This window comes from Podarcis vaucheri, assembly GCF_965113315.1.
Source record: "Podarcis vaucheri genome assembly, chromosome: 2".
NCBI classification, from domain to species: Eukaryota; Metazoa; Chordata; class Lepidosauria; order Squamata; family Lacertidae; genus Podarcis; species Podarcis vaucheri.
Window position 1 is genome coordinate 52,927,425 of NC_138760.1, and position 21,785 is coordinate 52,949,209.

A 21,785-nucleotide genomic window follows, 5' to 3' on the forward strand; every position below is an offset into this window, starting at 1 on the left:
TGTCATTTGGAAAGAGATGTTGATTCCGCCTTCCTAGAAACAATGGTTGTTCCATATCAACAGGCACAAATGATTATACAAGATAAATCCAGCCACTTCCCACATAGACCAGTTTCAAAGTGGTGCCATAAATAAATTACATTCTCTACCCTGCCACCAGTCTAAGCTAAGCCATTCTTCTTCCAAACACATTTTTGGCATTCTCCCTTTCCCAGCCAATAGAATATAAATCATTCATACTATGATAAGGCTCCCCTTTTTGGTGTGTTCTCTTCATACCTGAAGAATTGGCTAATGTCAAACTGAATCATAAGAGCAGCAGCTTTAGTGGTACTGAACCAATCTAGATAACGCCACATTGGGAAGAAATGCTAAAGGCTTTTAGTCAGATAGGAATGCGGGGTTGCCACAAGCTTTTACCGAAGGTAAGCAGTTATGAATAATTATGACCTTAGTTAAGTAGGCTGTAGGTACCATGCGAAGGGTAGATGAATGAACAGTTATTATACAAAGATTATTCAAGTCACTTACTTCTTTTGAAGTTGCAGGGTGTGTATGTTAATGTTAAAAATACAAATCATGTTACAATCTATTGCTGCATGAGGCAGTTACAGAGAGTTGTACTTTTTGCATGCCAAAATAATGTTCAGAAATGCTATTCAATTATTCTATGGGAGTATCAAACAAAACCTTCAGATTTACATTCAACATGTGCCTATCAATATAGGGAACTATAGTACTTGCTACTTGCAAACAAGTCACGCATGCCAAATAGCATGAGCTCAAAAACCAACAACTCTACAGTTAAAATTATTCACCACATTTCTAAAACGAGCTGCTTTACAATCTGGAGGAACATTTGGAGGAAGCAATTTAAAAAAATAAAATAACAGAAAGGCTCTAGAGTGGGGGCGGGGGCGGGGGCGGGGGCGGATGGACGGACAGACGGGATGCCCAGGAAATTAGCAGTCTAATGTCTGCACCAGGTAAAGTGGTAAACATCATTTTTGCTTGAATTATTAAGCATATTGAACAAACCACCTTGCTCACATAGAATCAGGATGGCTTCCACAAAGAGATACTGTGGCTTTTTCTTCCTTTAAAATTCTTTGAGGGTATCAACATATTAGTAGGGATGATTCTGTAGACTTAATGTACTTGTACTTCAGTTTTTTCCTAAAGTTCCTTACCAAAACTTCAAAGAAATTAACAGATAATAGAACATGACTCAATAATATAGATTCATAACTGCTCAAAGCACAGGAAATAGAGCGTAGGAATAAATGCAGTTTTTACAATTAAGACTAACAACAGCAGACGCAAAATCATTCAGGAAAGTGAAGCCAAAGCAGATTGAAGAGGTCCCAAGAGGAGCTTAAAGCTGTGCAAACAGGCAACAATGTAACAGATAAAATGCAACAGCCACATTGGAAAAGCTTTATGAAATCCTTTAAAAATAATTCAAGTGAACACTTCAGGAACATCTCTAACTAGAAATTAGAAGCAACTTTGGTAAAACTGCTATATTCAGAACAATTGTGCTATATCAGAACTGTCCTTTTAGGTAGTTGAAAAATTATTAACAATGGATGCAAAACCCTAATTATCTCAATGACCCTTATAAGCAGTCACCTTATGTTGGCCACAGTCACCCCATTATTGCATGAATGGGGCTCAGACTGAACTAATAGCAGTTTGGTCACCTAGGAAGTTCATGCCTAAGACAATAATTGAACAATGCAATGGTTCTTACTAGATGAGGTGGCTTTCAGAAATAATTAGGCAATTGAAATGAATGATAGACCCAACTATCAATTAAGGTAAAGGTAAAGGTACCCCTGCCCGTACGGGCCAGTCTTGACAGACTCTAGGGTTGTGCGCTCATCTCACTCTATAGGCCGGGGGCCAGCGCTATCCGGAGACACTTCCGGGTCACGTGGCCAGCGTGACAAGCTGCATCTGGCGAGCCAGCGCAGCACACGGAACGCCGTTTACCTTCCCGCTAGTAAGCGGTACCTATTTATCTACTTGCACCCGGGGGTGCTTTCGAACTGCTAGGTTGGCAGGCGCTGGGACCGAGCGACGGGAGCGCACCCCACCACGGGGATTCGAACCGCTGACCTTTCGATTGGCAAGTCCTAGGCGCTGAGGTTTTACCCACAGCGCCACCCACATCCCGCAACTATCAATTATAATAACTCAAAATGGAACCTTAAGCTCAGAGACACTATACCTCTGATTACCAAATGTTGGGGACAAAGAATAGGGAAAGGCTATTGATATTATGTCCTTCTTTTAGTTTCCCAGAGATTTTGTTTAACTGCTGCTAAAACCCAAGTATTAAATAAGTTGACCTCTGGTCTGAAACAGTGAGGCAGTTTTATGGAATTTTGAATTTAACAGGTAACTTCTGCTGAAGAGTTCTGTGTAACCTGAAAGGTCACATTCGAACATGTTGAACATTAACAGGCACAAAGACATTCCATTTAGCTCACTCTGTCCCCCCCCCCCAAAGTCATTTGAACCTGTCATATTTATAAAGGAAAAGCTCCTGGATGTACCGTTCCAAAATATTGTCAGCGCTTATCTGGTTTTTAAAAGCTCATTTCCTTAAGGATCATGTTGAAGGAACATACATAAATATTGTTTGTTTTATCCAAGTAGGGATGCCAGGGGTCATGGCCAAATCTTATTATAAAACCACAGAAGAGGAGACATTTCCATGTAAAACTGGTCATTTTAGAAAACTACATCAAATTTACAAAAGTATAATATGTGAATCACATATTTCTATAACTCTCTCCCCCTGCTCCCCGTTCCAATATTTTAAAGTAATATTTAGACCAAAGGTTTCCTGTTTTCTAGTGCAAAGAGTTATTTTAATCACGTTTCCATGGACTTTTCAATATTGTTTGGATGTTTCAAAACAAGTAAAAACTTGACTTGTCCTCCCTGAACATTCTGTGCTCCTCCACCTGGCAGCTAATCCTTATTTAGGTGCCAGCCTCAGCAGTAAATCCAGGAGATGCCAAAAGATGAATATTTTGTGCATTATACCCTCTTACAATAAAGATGCATGATTGTGTTGTGTTTGGAAGCCACCAGGGTTTCGCACAGTATGTACTTTGTATGCCCCACTTATTATCTGCACTTTGTGTTGAAATGTTCATTGGCCCATTAAACATCAATCAACATCGCTGATAAAATATCCCTCAAGAGTATTCCAAGTCACACTTATATGTGCACTCTCAATGATAAATTAGTTGCAACCAACACCTAGGATTTCCTGCTATTCCAACCTTGGAAATTATGTAGGTCCTCATTTGCAGAAGCTATCTTCTTTTAGAAAACTATGCTTTTGAATTATGGTGCTGGAGGAGACTCTTGAGAGTCCCATGGACTGCAAGAAGATCAAAACTATCCATTCTGAAGGAAATCAGCCCTGAGTGCTCACTGGAAGGACAGATTGTGAAGCTGAGGCTCCAATATTTTGGCCACCTCATGAGAAGAGAAGACTCCCTGGAAAAGACCCTGATGTTGGGAAAGATTGAGGGCACAAGGAGAAGGGGACGACACAGGACGAGATGGTTGACAGTGTTCTTGAAGCTACCAATGTGAGTTTTACCAAAATGCAGGAGATGGTGGAAGACAGGAGTGCCTGGCATGCTCTGGTCCACGTGGTCACGAAGAGTTGGACACGACTAAATAACAACAACAATCTTCTTTATATTTGACTTTCTTCAGTAATGTTTTATTTGATGCTTTAATATGCAGTAAACCACTTTGAGATTTTTTTCCCTTAAAAATTTAAAGCAGTAAGAAATGAAAGGAAGGAAGGAAGGAAGGAAGGAAGGAAGGAAGGAAGGAAGGAAGGAAGGAAGGAAGGATCTAGCCTTTCAAAGACACTGGGAAGTAAATCCAGCTCCTGGCTGGACGTATTTGGTTCCTGCTGTCACTTGAAGCCATCTTGTATTTATAGTGGTAACAAGGAAGGCAACATCTTTCACTGTTTGCTTTTTATGTAGTTGTGTTGTTTTCTTGCTCCCCATTGTATAGAAAGTCTATGTCGAATCTTTAGAAATGCAGAAATCCCAATAAAGGTATTGCTTCTGGACACCTGCCAGTACAGAACTCAAAATGTATTAGAAACATCTTTTAACATTCAAAAGAGATACCTCAACTGCATACTTAAATCCTCACGCAGCTTTACACTGGTATGAACACAGCAATCACCCTAACTAAAGGACTCAACACATTCACAATGATGTTGGGCCTACAAGTAAACTTTGCAAAATCTGAGGCTATGTGCTTCAACCCCCCCACACCCTGCATACCCAAAAGAAATTCAACAACATCACAAAGATAAAACTCTGCCACACCAAATTCTGGTACCTAGGGGTTCAAATAACCAGAAACCTCAACAAACTATACCTCCACAATTACAAGCCTTTGTGGCAACAAATCAAGCAGCACAACCAGATGCCTTCATCGGCCCAAGTTTCAACAAAATATGTCTGTCCTGTAGCAGTAATGTGACTCTCCAATGGTTTGACTTCAGCCCTGAAGGCACACTCTTCCACTGCCCGCTGAAACAGATGGACGACAACAATTGCAAACTTCAAATGGTGTAATTTTTACTACAGGCTGGACTGGGGCTGTCTTGCTACAAAATTGTGTGTATGCATGAAGTCAGAAAAAAAGTTTATCCTGCCATCTGCAGCTGATTTTTTTTGGGGTGTGTGTGTGAAGAAGACATTCATCTGGTTGTTCCCACAGCTCACAGCATAGTGCTGAGTGGACAGTCAGCTGGCAGGATGATGGTTTCTTTGGTTAAATCATTGTTGTAGTTTACGTCAAGCTCGGTAATTGAGTTAGAACAACACACTGGTTTCTGTTCTTATTTCTATTTTCAAGCAACTGTTTCTTCCATTAGAACTGAAACCACAACAGAGTCTCTGATGCCAGTTGTATTTCTTCACCGTTATATCATACTTTTGGAGCATTCTGAAGTTAACAGGGAAAAATTGGGAGAGCTCAGATTACAACACTTCCACCTACCAAGTAATAACATGTGGCCTCTCAGTCCTCCCTTTGCTTCTTCATCCATTGGTGTACTATATGCTTCCCATCTCAAGCAGTGAAGTACTACAGCATTTAGCACTGTGTTACACCACTGAACCTAGGGGCTTGCTAATTGGAAGGTCACGGTTCAAATCCCCACGACGGGGTGAGCTCCCATTGCTCAGTCCCAGCTGCTGCCAATCTAGCAGTTTGAAAGCACGCCAAAAAAAGTGCAAGTAGATAAACAGGTACCACTCCAGCGGGAAGGTAAACGGCGTTTCTGTGTGCTGCTCTACTTTCACCAGAAGCGGCTTAGTCATGCTCCCCACATGACCTGGAAAAACTGTCTGCGGACAAACATCAGCTCCCTTGGCCAGTAAAGCGAGATGAGAGCCACAACCCCAGAGTCGTTCACAGGGGTCCTTTACCTTTACCTTTTTCCTTTGTAGGAGAGATACTTTGTAATATTAATTACAAAAATAGAAACCCAAGATAGTGGAAGAAAGCATACTTGTAAAGCAGGTGCAATAACTGCATCTCTCCCCCAGAGAACACACCTTCCTCCTCCTAGCCAGTCAGAAACATACTCTCCACATAAAGCAAAATGAGGTAGGAATCAGATGAGCTATTCTTCTGTCTCTGTTCTGTACTGTCAGTTCTGATTTGCAGGGAGGGGAATCACATTATTAAATCCAGCAAGCAGAAAACTGGCATGCGGGGGAGGGGGGTCAATGGGTTAGAACCTCTCTCCTCTCATCCAACATTCAAAACCACAACGTTGTTTCATTTTTGCTAGTCACAAAATTCAGACCCCACCATACAAGTAGGTTTATCTTTAAGGAAATATATCCTAATCATTAGCTCCCATTGAGGAACAGTCAGCCTCTCAGCCTTATTCACATGCAGACAGACTCCTTACAGCAGCCTTCATTTCAAACAGAGCCTATGGCTATGTGTGAAACATTATGACACTAATTCAGAGTGGATTTTTTTAAACAGGATAGCTACTAGCAGCTTGTTTTATGGCAAAACTACCCTCCATACCAGCAATCTGCTTTCAAAAGTCAACAAACCCCAAACTGAAATTCAGCCATCTGGAGCTCCTTACACCCATTCAGCTGCATCCTATGTATACCTATTTATCACAACTAAGATTCCTATTTTTAGAGATACCCACCCACAGTTATCTAGAAATAATGAAGTAATCAAGTAGGTTACACCAAAGCCCAGATAATGCCCTTTCCTGGACCCCCCTCAAACTTCTGAAGATAATGGTGGAACTACCAAAAGGGCCTCCTCTGCCGATCTCAACACCTAAGAGGATCTTTATGGAATGCACAAAGGTTTATTCTTACCAATTTTGTATTACATCTGTTTTAAAACTACAGTAAGCAGAATACCTGCTAAATCTAAGGGTTTAAAGAACTAGTTATTTTATTAGCAGAACTGGGTACCTTGATAAATAATTGTGAGTTAACAGTATGAAACTTAAAGCCTGATAAGAAAGGAGGACTGCAAGAATCAGTGCTAGTGAAAATGCAGCAATGGTGGTTTCAAGAATTTAAAAAAAAAAAAGTTGTCCACATTGTCCATTCTCTTTTTAGTTCAGCATTCCAGGTTTTTTTAAATAAAAGCATTGCCATGTGAAGGCAAGAAGTTTCTAATCTCAGCTCTTGTATTTCAGTAGTGAATTGCAGTAGATGCTGCTACTTTGCTGCCCCCTTCTGGGGTAAGCACAGCACCTTTTCAACCCTCTCACTGTCACCTTTTAACAGAAAACAAACCTTTGCGCAGAATTCCAAAACGGTGGTCCAGTAAGAACCAATGCCAGTACAGCTTCATTGGCCAAGTTGTACATAGCATTTAAAAGAAAATCTGGAAGATCCTTACTTTCTCCAGGACCACAGGTACAAGTTCTGTTGCTATCCCATATCTTATAATTCCATTCAAAGACTTATGCTTCCTGTTTGAAATCCAGGAACTCTAAAAGCTGTCTTTCAGCATATAAGCACTAAGAAAACAAAATCAGCAGACATTTACGTGTACTGTATTAAAAATGATATTAAGTTTAGCCACTGAAAACTCAGTAGACCTTCCTACTACTAGATAGTTTTGACCGAGATTTTCACTTGTAGTAATCTGACACTTTATTTAATGCTCCAAGCATTATTAGACAAGCACCTATCACTTCAGGCCTTGAAAACCTTTGTTTACTGTATTACTGTAGCTTTTTTTGTAATTATATTAATTGGACCTGAAACCTGTCATGCTCTTTTATTGTGGTTGTATTATAATTTTAAATGCTCCGCTGGGCTTGATCATTGCTTAGAGATATTTGCCTGTTACTTTTAGTGTTACCATCTTACTTTTAAATTATGTGTTTGATTAAATTAAATTAAATTAAATCAAATCATGTTGTTATATATCTGTAAGGTGGCCAGATACAAATCACCCAAATAGGAGGGAATGGATTGTCGGGGGGGGGGGGGGATGAAAAAGGAAGGTGAAGATTCACATATGCTAATTTATGTGTGCAGATGCACATTCAGATAGGATTACTATAATTGAAGTAGTAATACAATACATCTCATCATACCAGGGAAGACTCTGACCAGATTGCCTGTGTACCTGCTTACTCTGCAGTTCAGGTGTTCACTGTTGATGGGCAACTTCAAGGCCCCTTGCTCTTCCTTTTTATGGTTCTTTATTTCCAAACTAAACTTGGACCAGACAGTCCTTGAAAAAGTCAACCCAACAAAATACCATTAGCACAAAACTCAGCTCCCCCCATCAGTCTGCATTTTTTCATTGTTTCTTCTCACTCACAGAAACAACTAGATGTTGTCACTGGTCAAAGTTATGCCTCTGGCTCCATTAATCTTCTCCTGGACAGACTCCCCATCTCCCAACGGTACACAGCCCTTCCCCTTAGGCTTTAACTTATTTTTACAATAGCTTCACACAGTCATACTGACACTTCATTAAGGAGGCAGCAGGCAAGACACTGTTCATTTATGCACATAGAAGGGGAAGTATTGGAGATGCTTTTTTTGCAGTATGCTGGAATTTTGCAAGGTGGAGGAGACACAAACTCAAAAGGACACTTTAAAATCACGTAAAAGGGCATTTTTAGTCTTCCTTTTAAATAAGTACACAAAACAATTATTTAAATAAACAAACTTCATGAAGTGTGCATTTTAACAGTAAAGGTAAAGGTAAAGGTACCCCTGCCCAAACGGGCCAGTCTTGCCAGACTCTGGGGTTTGTGCGCCCATCTCACATTTATTGGCCGGGGGCCAGCGCTGTCCGGAGACACTTCCGGGTCACGTGGCCAGCGTGACAACGCTGCTCTGGCGAGCCAGAGCCGCACACAGAACGCCGTTTACCTTCCCGCTGGTAAGCGGTACCTATTTATCTACTTGCCCCCGGGGGTGCTTTCGAACTGCTAGGTTGGCAGGCGCTGGGACCGAGCAGCGGGGGCGCACCCCGCCGCGGGGATTCGAACCGCCGACCTTTCGATCGGCAAGCCCTAGGCGCTGAGGCTTTAGCCCACAGCGCCACCCGCGTCCCATTTTAACAGTAAATGACTGCAATTTAAATAAACTTTGAATTTAAAATGAAACTAAAAATGTGAAGAAACCCAAAATTTTTTTAACAAAATCCCACTCTGGAACAGAGCTGTCTCCTGTGACTGGTTGAAAGAAGGTGACAGCAGGCCAGGGACTGCAAGAGGCTGCACCAATCTCATTCAGATCTAGGTTTAGCCATGCATTAACTGTCTATATTGCCATACTTCTTTGCGTGCCATCCACGTGACTATATGGTTATGAAGGGACACAATTCTTTCTGCTTGCATTGAGGCTAGGGCCTGGTGAGAGAGTTGTGATGGCTGCCATAAGTTTTTGCACCATGCCGGAAGTTACGAGCAACAACTGGTGAAGATGCACAAAGAATGAACATCCATTCTGGGTGGGAGATGGGGCATTTCAGAAATGACTCACCACTGCTCAAATGCTTCATCTGCACAGACTGTTGTAAATGGCTCTGAATTTTTTTAATGAATAGTAGCATATAAGATACAAGCAGTGGTGATATTAAACTTGCAGGGGCTGGACTAGATGATCATCAGGACCCCTTCCAACTCTATGATTCTATGAAACAAACTCCTTTGATGGTTTGTGGGGAAACTACTTTGCCAGAAAGTTGTCTCTAGTACTAGAGAACTATTAAACAGCTTTTAAGGAACAACATTGCATTTGTGGCTTCCACGTGCGTACCATTCAAAGAAAATATACTGAAAGAATACTGTACAACACTGAGTGCCGCTGGAGCATCAGATCTCCCTGCCCCTTCTTCACTTTTGCAACATATCCTCTCCTTCCAGCAGCCAAGGCAAGTGACAGGGATTGCTCAATTCAACTTTTACTGCACAGCAGGGAAGCTAAGTGATAGTTCCAGGATTGGTCTTCATCCAAACACTGCTACAGCTGGATTCTTTGCAGCGGCTGATGAAGTTAGTTAGAAATTAATTTCCCCACTAGGTTGTACAAAGCCACCTTGGAGAGTGCACCTTCAGACACTACTGCTCCTCCACAGTTTCAGACAATTCTCTCCCTCCCTCCTGCATGGAATCCCCATTTCAACTCCACCCTAAAGTTTCTTAGCCTTTCTACAGCTTCAGTTTTTCACAAATCAGATGGAAGTGGAATTAAAGACAGGAATTTCACACCTACACACTACTGAATATAACATTCTTTTATTAAGCGTGGATACTTCTACAATGCAGTGAATGAGCATTGTAGAAAACTGGGAACCAGCACAAATATAGAGATTTGCCTGCTGCAACAGATGCTTAGATCAACCAAGATATAATTGACATATTGGAAAAGAAAGAACCCTGAACAGTTCCACATTAAAGGCCTACTTAATGTCTACTCTTGCAGAACAATTGTATGTTTGGTAGAGGACATTCTGATCATTACTGCAGCAGGCTTTTGGTGTGTGTGCAGGACGTGGGGAATGCTAGACAAAAAATGTGTGTACAATTTGTATTAAGAACCAAAATAGTAATAAACATTAGGAATGGAAAAATATGGAAGAATTTTTAAAACTTCCCCGTGCTTCTATGTTTACAGAGGATAATAAAACACAGCTGTATATGTAAAAATTCACTGTCACCCTGCTGTAGAAACCTTGCTTGTCACCTAGTTGATATTCCCATGGAATTCCATCTCAAAGCCTAGTATCTGCTATTGCTCATTCACTACCCCAACTAAAAAAAAAAGGCTTTTCTCCAACCGATGGTGACACAGGGCTGTCATTCTGGGCTCACTTATAAAGATCCCTCCTACTGGAGCAAGGCCTACCCTATGAAAGTGAACAAACTGGACAACGTTTTGGGAGTTTAAATTTGGCCATAATGTTATTGATTCCAGATGTAGGTAGGATTTGGAATAGGCATTGGGTGTATACCCCTCTCAGCTACTTGGAGGAGGACTGAGGCATGAGAGGTCAATCCTGGGGTTGATGGTGTGGTGTTCGTACGGAGCCCCCGGTCGTCTCACAGACTATTGACCTGTACACCACTAATCCGCTGCCACCAACCAGGGCCTCCCTGGTAAAATCACTTCAGTCTCAGTCAGGTTCTCAGTTAATAAAGAAGAGTGTATTTTATTTCAGACACAACCAAACTTTTACGGCATTCCAAATGTTGTTGCTCTTTACTTTCTTAGTCTTATTTTCCTCTCTCTATCTCTTCTACCTCCCCACACTCAAGAACCCACTGCCCTAACTGTCTCTCTATTACCAACTGCCTTTCCCAACCAGCCAACCCACTAAAACCCACCAACTACCCACCAACAACTCCCAACGAACTCCTCCCAGAACTGGTTTTATAGTCCCACTGACTCCACCCCCGTGGGTCCTGACTGGGCAACCTGTTTAACTATCTCACGTCCAGCACTCTCTCTTATGTTAACGTCACAGATGGGTCCACTGCAAGACACAGGTCTACACAAGTGGCCCTCCCAAGTCACTGCAGGAAGCTCTATGCCCATCTGCTGCATGCCTTGGCTTTTGGACACATACTTCCAACTGTTGTTGTTTAGTCGTTTAATCGTGTCCGACTCTTCGTGACCCCATGGACCAGAGCACGCCAGGCACTTCTGTCCTCCACTGCCTCCCGCAGTTTGATCAGACTCATGCTGGTAGCTTCAAGAACACCATCCAACCATCTCATTCTCTGTCGTCCCCTTCTCCTTGTGCCCTCCATCTTTCCCAACATCAGGGTCTTTTCCAGGGAGTCTTCTCTTCTCATGAGGTGGCCAAAGTATTGCAGCCTCAGCTTCACGATCTGTCCTTCCAGTGAGCGCTCAGGGCTGATTTCCTTCAGAATGGAGACGTTTGATCTTCTTGCAGTCCATGGGACTCTCAAGAGTCTCCTCCAGCACCATAATTCAAAAGCATCAATTCTTCGGCGATCAGCCTTCTTTATGGTCCAGCTCTCACTTCCACACATCACTACTGGGAAAACCATGGCTTTTACTATACGGACCTTTGTTGGCAAGGTGATGTCTCTGCTTTTTAAGATGTTGTCTAGGTTTGCCATCGCCTTTCTCCCAAGGAGCAGGCGTCTTTTAATTTCGTGACTGCTGTCACCATCTGCACTGATCATGGAGCCCAAGAAAGTAAAATCTCTCACTGCCTCCATTTCTTCCCCTTCTATTTGCCAGGAGGTGATGGGCCCAGTGGCCATGATCTTCGTTTTTTTGATGTTGAGCTTCAGACCATATTTTGCGCTCTCCTCTTTCACCCTCATTAAAAGGTTCTTTAATTCCTCTTCACTTTCTGCCATCAAGGTTGTGTCATCTGCATATCTGAGGTTGTTGATATTTCTTCCGGCAATCTTAATTCCGGCTTGGGATTCATCCAGCCCAGCCTTTCGCATGATGAATTCTGCATATAAGTTAAATAAGCAGGGAGACAATATACAGCCTTGCCGTACTCCTTTCCCAATTTGGAACCAATCAGTTGTTCCATATCCAGTTCTAACTGTAGCTTCTTGTCCCACATAGAGATTTCTCAGGAGACAGATGAGGTGATCAGGCACTCCCATTTCTTTAAGAACTTGCCATAGTTTGCTGTGGTCAACACAGTCAAAGGCTTTTGCATAGTCAATGAAGCAGAAGTAGATGTCTTTCTGGAACTCTCTAGCTTTCTCCATTATCCAGCGCATGTTTGCAATTTGGTCTCTGGTTCCTCTGCCTCTTCTAAATCCAGCTTGCACTTCTGGGAGTTCTCGGTCCACATACTGCTTGAGCCTTCCTTGTAGAATTTCAAGCATAACCTTGCTAGCGTGTGAAATGAGTGCAATTGTGCGGTAGTTGGAGCATTCTTTGGCACTGCCTTTCTTTGGGATTGGGATGTAGACTGATCTTCTCCAATCCTCTGGCCACTGCTGAGTTTTCCAAACTTGCTGGCATATTGAGTGTAGCACCTTAACAGCATCATCTTTTAAAATTTTAAACAGTTCAGCTGGAATACCATCACTTCCACTGGCCTTGTTATTTGCAGTGCTTTCTAAGGCCCATTTGACTTCACTCTCCAGGATGTCTGGCTCAAGGTCAGCAACCGCACTACCTGGGGTGTATGAGACATCCATATCTTTCTGGTATAATTCCTCTGTGTATTCTTGCCACCTCTTCTTGATGTCTTCTGCTTCAGTTAGGTCTTTACCACTTTTGTCCTTTATTATGGTAATCTTTGTACGAAATGTTCCTTTCATATTTCCGATTTTCTTGAACAGATCTCTGGTTCTTCCCATTCTGTTGCTTTCCTCTATTTCTTTGCATTGCTCGTTTAAGAAGGCCTTCTTGTCTCTCCTTGCTATTCTTTGGAAGTCTGCATTCAATTTCTTGTATCTTTCATTATCTCCCTCGCATTTTGCTTGCCTTCTCTCCCCCGCTATTTGTAAGGCCTCGTTGGACAGCCACTTTGCTTTCTTGCATTTCTTTTTCATTGGGATGGTTTTAGTTGCTGCCTCCTGTATAATGTTGCGAGCCTCCACCCATAGCTCTTCAGGCACTCTGTCCAGCAAATCTAAATCCTTAAACCTGTTCCTCACTTCCACTGTGTATTCATAAGGGATTTGGTTTAGATTGTATCTTACCTGTCCGGTGGTTTTACCTACTTTCTTCAGTTTAAGCTTGAATTTTGCTATAAGAAGCTGATGATCTGAGCCACAGTCAGCTCCAGGTCTTGTTTTTGCTGACTGTATAGAGCTTCTCCATCTTTGGCTGCAGAGAATATAATCAATCTGATTTCGATGTTGCCCATCTGGGGATGTCCATGTGTAGAGTCGTCTCTTGTGTTGTTGGAAAAGCGTGTTTGTGATGACCAGCTTGTTCTCTTGGCAGAACTCTATTAGCCTTTGCCCTGCTTCGTTTTGATCTCCAAGGCCAAACTTGCCAGTTGTTCCTTTTATCTCTTGATTCCCTACTTTAGCATTCCAATCCCCTATAATGAGCAGAACATCCTTCTTTGGTGTCACTTCTATAAGGTCTTGTAAGTCTTCATAGAATTGGTCAATTTCAGTTTCTTCAGCACCAGTAGTTGGTGCATAGACTTGGATTACTGTGATGTTAAAAGGTCTGCCTTGGATTCGTATCAAGATCATTCTATCATTTTTGAGACTGCATCCCAGTACAGCTTTCGCCACTCTTTTGTTGACTATGAGGGCCACTCCATTTCTTTTACGGGTTTCTTGCCCACAGTAGTAGATATGATAGTCATCCGAACTGAATTCGCCCATTCCCGTCCATTTTAGCTCACTGATGCCCAGGATGTCAATATTTATTCTCGCCATCTCATTTTTGACCACATCCAACTTACCCAGGTTCATGGTTCTTACATTCCAGGTTCCTATGCAATATTTTTCTTTACAGCATTGGACTTTCCTTTCGCTTCCAGGCATATCCGCAACTGAGCGTCCTTTCGGCTTTGGCCCAGCCGCTTCATCAGCTCTGGATCTACTTGTACTTGCCCTCCGCTCTTCCCCAGTAGCATGTTGGACACCTTCCGACCTGAGGGGCTCATCTTCCAGCGTCATAACTTTTATATGCCTGTTGTCTTTGTCCATGGAGTTTTCTTGGCAGGGATACTGGAGTGGCTTGCCGGTTCCTACTCCAGGTGGATCACGTTTGGTCAAAACTCTCCACTATGACCTGTTCATCTTGGGTGCCCTGCTCGGCATAGTTCATAGCTTCTCTGAGTTCTTCAAGCCCCTTCGCCACGGCAAGGCAGTGATCCATGAAGGGGTACTTCCAACTAGATGCCCTCTAATAGGGTACCCCTGTGATTGAGCTATTTGGAGATGGGGGTGAAGCACAACTTCACCCCCTAACAGATGTTAGACTAAAGGATTCCACCTGATGTCTCATCTGTCTGCGCAAGCTTTGCAGCCTTTCACCAGAAGGGGAATGGTCCTCTCATTGACCATGATTTCCAAGTGATAGCTCCAAGAATGTTCTGGAGATTTAACAGTTTTATATTGGTTCCTTTAAAAAAAAGGTAAACACCATTTTTATATCAGTCACGAAATCCTTCTAGGAATAATCAGAAGCCCAAACAAGCATGTTCTGTTTGCCATCCTCCTGGGCTTTCATTTACCTGCCCAGCTTCTTGTCCCTTTGCTTCTGGCAAAGAACTGTACTAAAAGCACCTCAGTCTTATACTGCAGATACTTACATTCGCCTTTATTTTAACAATACATGAGAGATGTGCCTTCATTTCCCTTACAGTCGTCTAATGATGTAGACAACTCCTTGGTGCTAGGTTACTAATCAGATTTGCAGCAGCTTAGTTTAAGCAGCTCTGCAGCATCATGTGCTCCATAACTGTTAAGCAGGCCACTCAGATGCAGCTCCAAGTGTTCAGAATTTCACAGCATTTATCTGTGTTACATGTGAATGCCAACACTCTCCAGATTTCTCATCCAACTTTGCTGGAACTAAGAAAGACACAAGCCAGTTCTCAGTAATTATCTAAGGGACACGGGTGGCGCTGTGGTCTAAACCACTGAGCCTCTTGGGCTTGCTGATCAGAAGGTTGGCGGATCGAATCCCCGCAACACAGTGAGCTCCCATTGCTCTGTCCCAGCTCCTGCCAACCTAGCAATTCGAAAGCATGCCAGTGCAAGTAGATAACTAGGTACTGCTGTAGTGGGAAGGTAAACGGCGTTTCCGTGCGCTCTGGCACTCGTCACAGTCCTCCGTGCACCAGTAGCGGTTTAGTCACGCTGGCCACATGACTCAGAAAACTGTTTGTGGACAAACGCCAGCTCCCTCGGCTTGAAAGCGAGATGAGCGCTGTAACCCCATAGTCGCCTTTGACTGGACTTAACCATCCAGGGGTCCTTCTTTAATTAGCTATATGTTACTCCCCACCCCCAGGTTGAACCAATGAGTTAACCACAAAAAATAAATAAATTAAAGGCAAAAGAGCATATCCAGGGTAGCTCTGACAGCGGCTTCACCCTTGCTTTAAGAAAGAAACAAAGAAATAACTTTTATGTTTCTTTATATCACTTTTTCAGGAAGGAGACTGATCCCACTTATAGGAACTCTTACATGTTCAAAGCAGGATAAATACCAGCTGTAGGACAGCTGTATGAATCTCTCTTCCTTCCTAACTGAGATTAACACAAGATGATTGTACTAGAGGACTAGATGATTCAAATGAACAAACCATAAAGCTCCTTAAAAGAAAAATATTTATAAAGCCAGTTCAAGTAACTTGGCCATTTGTTACTGTCATTGCCATTAAAGCTTTTATTTATCTTATGTGTGGAATGCTTTATTTTAGCTCCAAAATACTCTCACATCTCCCAACAGCTGAAGAAAAATGGTTATTTCATCAAAGATTAATTGTAGCTGTTGGGGAAGAGGCTACCTACACACATAGAAGAGTCAGGTATTTCTGCTCCCTCCCCCTTTAGGGGGCTAGAGATTACGGTACTTCCTGGAATCTGAAGCAGTGTGCCAACACACTGCTGTGCTTACTCAAAGCTCCAAATCCATTTTGGTCACAAATTAAGGAGACAAGCTTTGAATGAATCTAACGGCCAATGTCTTAATATGTTTTAAATTAGCGATTAAGGTTTTAACTTATATAATTTATGTTGCCCTCTGGTCAGTGACTGAAATAAATCTATTATTTCATTTTGGTCACAGGAGTCCTCCTGTGCCAAAGTATTTAATGTTTTACCTAAATGTTGATTCATTATTATATAATTATATAAATTCATTATTATGTTGCTATTATGTTATTATATATTGGGGGGAGCATTTTCTTACCGCTGTAAAAAAGTGGCAGGTAGCGGTGGTGGTGGTGGTTGTTAAATTTTATATACCACCCTTTATCACAACATCTGAAGGTGGCTCACAGAATACAATATAAAAATACAAATAAGTAATTAAAACAAAAACAACAAAACAATACCCCCCTTCCCACAGACACATTTAAAGGCTGTAGAATATAAATCAGCCAAAGGCCTGGTTGAAGAGGAACATTTTTTGCTTTCTGTTTGCCTTCTTCATTCCAAGCCTGCATTCTACCGGGGAAAAACAGAGAGGGGCATAGTTAGGGGGTCACTGGGTGTGTCTGTGGCTGAAGTACAATTGATGCAGGCCCCAGATCTCATGCTCTCCCCCAAATTTTTCTAAAACTTCCTTATAAAAAAACCAACCACATTGCTTATAAGATGGCTGGGATAGTGCTGCTGAGACCGGGCCTTGGTGACCTCAGCCACTAAGAGGTTTGAGGTCATTCTTATCTGCCAGGCCTAGATTACAACAGAACATTGCAAACTGGCTTTTATATAAATCTATGGCATTTGAAGTTTTAGAGTGTACTGGAGGAGTTGGTTGGTAGGGGAGATGAGAAAGAACAGAGAATCCTCAATGACAGCAACAAGCAGGAATCAAGCAGGGACAGAAAAAGGCCCATTAACAGTGCAATCTTAACCATGTCTACCTAGAAGTCAGTCCTACTGAATTCAATAGGTGTTGCTCCTATGTAAGTGGGGTTAGGATTGCAGACTAGGTGATGCAAACGCAACCATTTTTGGCTAATTATATACTGGTGTCTATAGTGAGAGGTGGAATGGTAGACAAAAAGTAATGTCTCTCATGATCAATTCAGCTTAACCTTTTTAAAAAGGTTTTTTTATTTAATACTTTGTTCAAATTTTCTAACGGGTGCCTGAAGAAAAAACATTCGCATTATGTTCTTAGCATCCAGTCTCCCACAGCCATCTCATCAATCTGCTATTGGGAGAATCCTGAACACAGTCAAAAGAGCAGGCTTCTTGCAGTGGAATTATGGCAAGAGATCCTCCCTCTCCTGCTCTGGTGAGTGAATGAGGTGATAGCAAGGTTTTTAAATGTGTTTGATGATTAGCTCAAATTCAAATTGTGTGGAGATAGAGGATGCCCAGAGAACCACTCTGCATAATACTTTTATCAGTTTTCTTATCTCTGCTAATCAAATCTAGTAAGCAGAGATTCCAATTTAGTGGCTGGAGGAATAGAGCAAGCAACATGACCTTTTCCATCTGTCACTCTTGCAGTGTCAAAACTGAAGGTGAATAAAGGGACAGATGAGATTCCAAATGAATGCAGAAAGTGAGGAACAATGGAAATAACACATTCAAAAAATGTGTGAAACTGGAAGTAGGAACTGGTACTCAATACCACACTTTCTTGCAGCCAGGGCTGGCCCAAGAAATTTTGCCACCCAAGGCAAAAAATAAACTGGTGCTCCTCTGCAGGAATCATAGTTTGTTAAGGTTGATTCAACAAGCAGCAGCAAGAGCACTGTCACTGGCATCAGGAAATTCCCAGTGGTGGCAATGCTGGGGACCAGGGTGGCAGACGGGGCAGTGTCTGTGGTCCACACCCCTCACTGCCTCCTCTGCCCTGTGGCGGCCTCCATGGGGACGTTGTGTCCTGAGGCAACTGGAGGCAGCCTGGGGTGCCGCCAGGCCCAGAGCCCTGCCCAGGTGGACAGCGGCAAGATCCTCACAGCGCTGAATCCATAGCCAAAGGAAGAGTGGCAAAAGCACATGAGGAGGTGGTCCCTCTCTTTCTGACCCGCTGCCCCTCCCAGCCGTCATCAGTCTGCTGCTTGAGGCAACTGCCTCAGTGAGGCTAATGGGCCCTGGCTGCAGCCCATCCTGACAGCCACACACTCTCGTCATTTATATTTGCATCCTTCTATCATTGGGGGAGACATCTTGCTAGTTATTAATAATGTATGTTCACCTTAAGGAAAGTGGAGCTGGAGATATGCCACCATTCCCTAGATGTAAGTCCATGAATGTTCACCAGGATGATCCACAACCCCCAGGTTCCCAGCTTTAATTCTGTAAAAAGCAAGCCTCTGGTGTGGGATAACAGAATAAATAGGAAGCTGCTTTATACAGAATCAGACCACTGGTCCACCTAGCTCAGCATTGCATTGCATTGCAGACAGACTGACAGCAGCTCTCCAGGTGGGTGTCTTGCTCAGCTCAACCTGGGGATGACACAGATTGAACGTGGGATCTTGGGCATGCAAAGCATATGTGCCTACCACCCTACCCCAAATAGATTAAAGTACAACCAACCAACCAACCAATAAATGATCAATATCGCAAAGGGAAGAGAGGGGATTATGGAAGAGGATCCTGGAAAATAGCTTTTCCATTCACTAGATTTAACCCTGGCAAGCATCAGTATCTACAAGTGCTTGAAACCTTTTCAAATACATGAGATTTTTAGACTACTCTGGATTATTCTTTGCCAGGCAAAGGAGATTCCTAACATTATCTCCCAGATGCACTAACTTTTCTGTTTAACTTACAAGAGCAATTAATTAATGTCTCATGTTCTAAATCTTGTCCCTATGATTATTATTTTTTATCCTACATCTTTTACACCACAATCTGTATTACAGATTGCAGTTTTTCAGGGTTGCCATGTTTTGAAGAGCAAAAAAAAGGACAAATTTGCCGACTTCTTCTATGGATTGCTATGACAACTCTACCCATGAAAAAGAGGACGTGTATTGGAAAAAGAGGACATATGGCAATATGTCATATTTCACATATGGGGAACCAAAACTTAGAGTGACTGGCCTACCCAAAGCCACATACAGATGTTCCTGGCAAAGACTGATCTCCAGATTCCCCACTGCTAGCATATCTTTGCAACTGTGTCCATGTCTATGACACTTTGCTCTGCCTGCCTATGACTCTTAACATTTTTATGAGCCCAGACTCAGCAAGGAACATAAACAGCAGGCCTACTGGACATTACCAGGACAGACGGCAATAAGCAGACCGAGCCGTATAAGTAAACCTTTAGTATCACAATGTTCGAATTAAGGTTCCTTTAATGCATGTATGGGGACCCGTGGTCCTCAAGATGTTTTTGGACCAGAACACCCACCATGCCTAACAAAAGGCCATGCTGGATGAGACTGATGGGAGCTGGACTCCAACTACATTTGGAGGGCCATAGGCCTCTCATTTGCTTTAATGAATTCCAAAATCTCTAGGCGTTCAAAATTTACGAAACAGAACCAATCAGAATGGTGCCCTGAGCACCTCCACTATTGGTTAATACTCATGTTTTCAGACATAGTTAACCATTTCCTTGAAGGCACTACTTGTCCACCTGAACATGTAATAATTAAGCTTGAATACCTGGGTGGATGTCATTCATAGTAAGCAAAGAAAGCTGTCCCAAATAGGAGCAGTAGGGATCTCTTGGTTGACCAAGGCCTAGCCGACTCACATCCTCCAGGCCCTCCCAACCTTAAATATTTTGAGTGTGGGGTTCAAGCAAGTCTCAAAGGATGCCCTTTCCCCACTCTAGGGTCCTACAGTCTTTAGTCTAAGAGTCCTTCTTTTACTATAAAGGTGTACTTCAAAATGCTAACCAATGCTTTTCCTTTGGTACAAACCCTACTAATATGACTAACCTAGTTAAACAAGGCTGGCAATTAATACCATGCATGCTACTTGAACTCCTTTCAGAAAAAAAGACGGGATATAAATGTAATATAGAAATAAACAAATACCTATATTACACCAGGGCAAGTGAGTGAGAATGTAAAGACCAGATAGAGGACCACAGCCAAGAGCAGAGTAGACTTTGATAGCTTCAGGCTCTGCCCCCTCTCCCGCCCCACTGCTAGCAGACAGAACCACACCTGCCCCATCCTGGTACAGGTGCAGTGCCAGCCCCCCCCCAGTCCCTACTCACCTGGTTGAACTTGGGGCTAACAGGAAACAATATTCTCCTAACAACAGATCTGGTTAATTGCTAAGCAGTATTAAAAAGGTAAATGTACCCCTGACCATTAGGTCCAGTCGTGGAGGACTCTGGGGTTAAGCTAAAAAGTCAAAACTTTGTTGCCAAAAAAGAGGTGTCCTCTGACCACAGCTGCACTATTTGAAAAGTGCTGTATTTAGAACACATTTCTAAAATGTTTCGCTTGGTATTACCAGGTTTCCCCACTGAGTGTCAGGGTATCAACATGTCAGTCTGCACGCTATCACATAGATTTAAGGTTCAATAGTTATATATGCTCCATTTAGCATTAGAACATCAAAACATTGCATACTGCAGCGAACTGAACGTATATACAACCATTTCATTCCAAGTGTTTTAGATTTCTTCTACGGCTTTTCATAACAGCTGTTTGTGGTCACCACACTTGAGAGTTGCATGCACTAAGAAAGAACAGGACTAATCTGACATTTCACAATCCAGGATTTCACACGATTCCAAATTCCAATGTCTAGTTTATTACATATTCACTTGACATATTTAACTGGGAAAGTGATGTACTGAGGCTGGTTTGCATCAACAACTAAGAAAGCAATGAGTCAATATCCTGCATTTCCCGTTCTGAACTACCAAGGTATGACCCCGATCCACGATCTCAGGTGGGATAACATATATACTTATGCCAATACAACATTGATAGCTCCCTAAGAGACTTCCTCTCCATTTTTGGTATGGGAAGTGCACACAGTCAATAAAGGCAAGTAAATTGTGAAGATTAGTAGAGAAGGAACTCAGACAACTGACCTGACAAGCGTTTTTCTCGTGCGCTCTTCCAGAAGACATCCCATGCTTTGTTGGTGGAGACCCTGATATGCTCACTGAAAGACCTCCTCAAACGAGACCCCCCTGGGTATGCCATCCTTTGCTGTGCAACCCACAGAGGCACAGCTAGCCCATTAAGATCCAATGAGCTGAGCAAAAATTTACCATCGTTGACAATGCAGTTCTCCCAGGCAGTTTTCTCCTTTTAGATCAGATGGGGGTGTGTGGGGAGAGAAGGTTGCTGTATAAAGAGCATGCATGTAATTTGTTAACACCCCTCAGAGGCCAGGATGGAAAGGGGGGGGAGGAATTGGGTGGAGGAAGAGTGAGAAACTCCTTCCAAACAATCTGGGGTCAGGCTGAAAAGGAAATAGCAGCCTGACGGAGTCCCCCTGACTCAGAGCAGATCTGCATCTCAGCTGCCACATTTTATAAAAAACTAAAAACATGCTGATTGCTCTGCAGTGCAAATAAAAGAGTTAGGCAACCACAGAATAACATTGCCAGGCAGGCAGTTCTCTGTACTACTTCCAAGCTCCTCCAGCTCAACAGTGTGTATAACAAACTTCC

At 42.6% G+C, this 21,785-nt stretch overlaps 1 protein-coding gene across 3 annotated transcripts in view; it reads right to left on the reverse strand.

Moving 5' to 3' along the window:
- LOC309526777 (rho GTPase-activating protein 7-like) overlaps window positions 1–21,785 on the reverse strand; it is a 107,044-nt gene that overhangs the window by 53,084 nt on the left and 32,175 nt on the right. Inside the window, exon 1 of one of the 3 annotated variants that reach the window (XM_082213011.1) lies at window positions 21,198–21,581. The exons of 1 other annotated variant lie outside the window; for it this stretch is intronic. In XM_082213011.1, coding sequence (XP_082069137.1) covers window positions 21,198–21,312 — 115 coding nt within the window. In that variant the 5' untranslated portion in view covers window positions 21,313–21,581. Of the gene's footprint in view, window positions 1–5,058; window positions 5,123–21,197; window positions 21,582–21,785 lie in introns of those variants that run through there. One more of the 3 variants, XM_082213012.1, reaches the window with a different exon arrangement.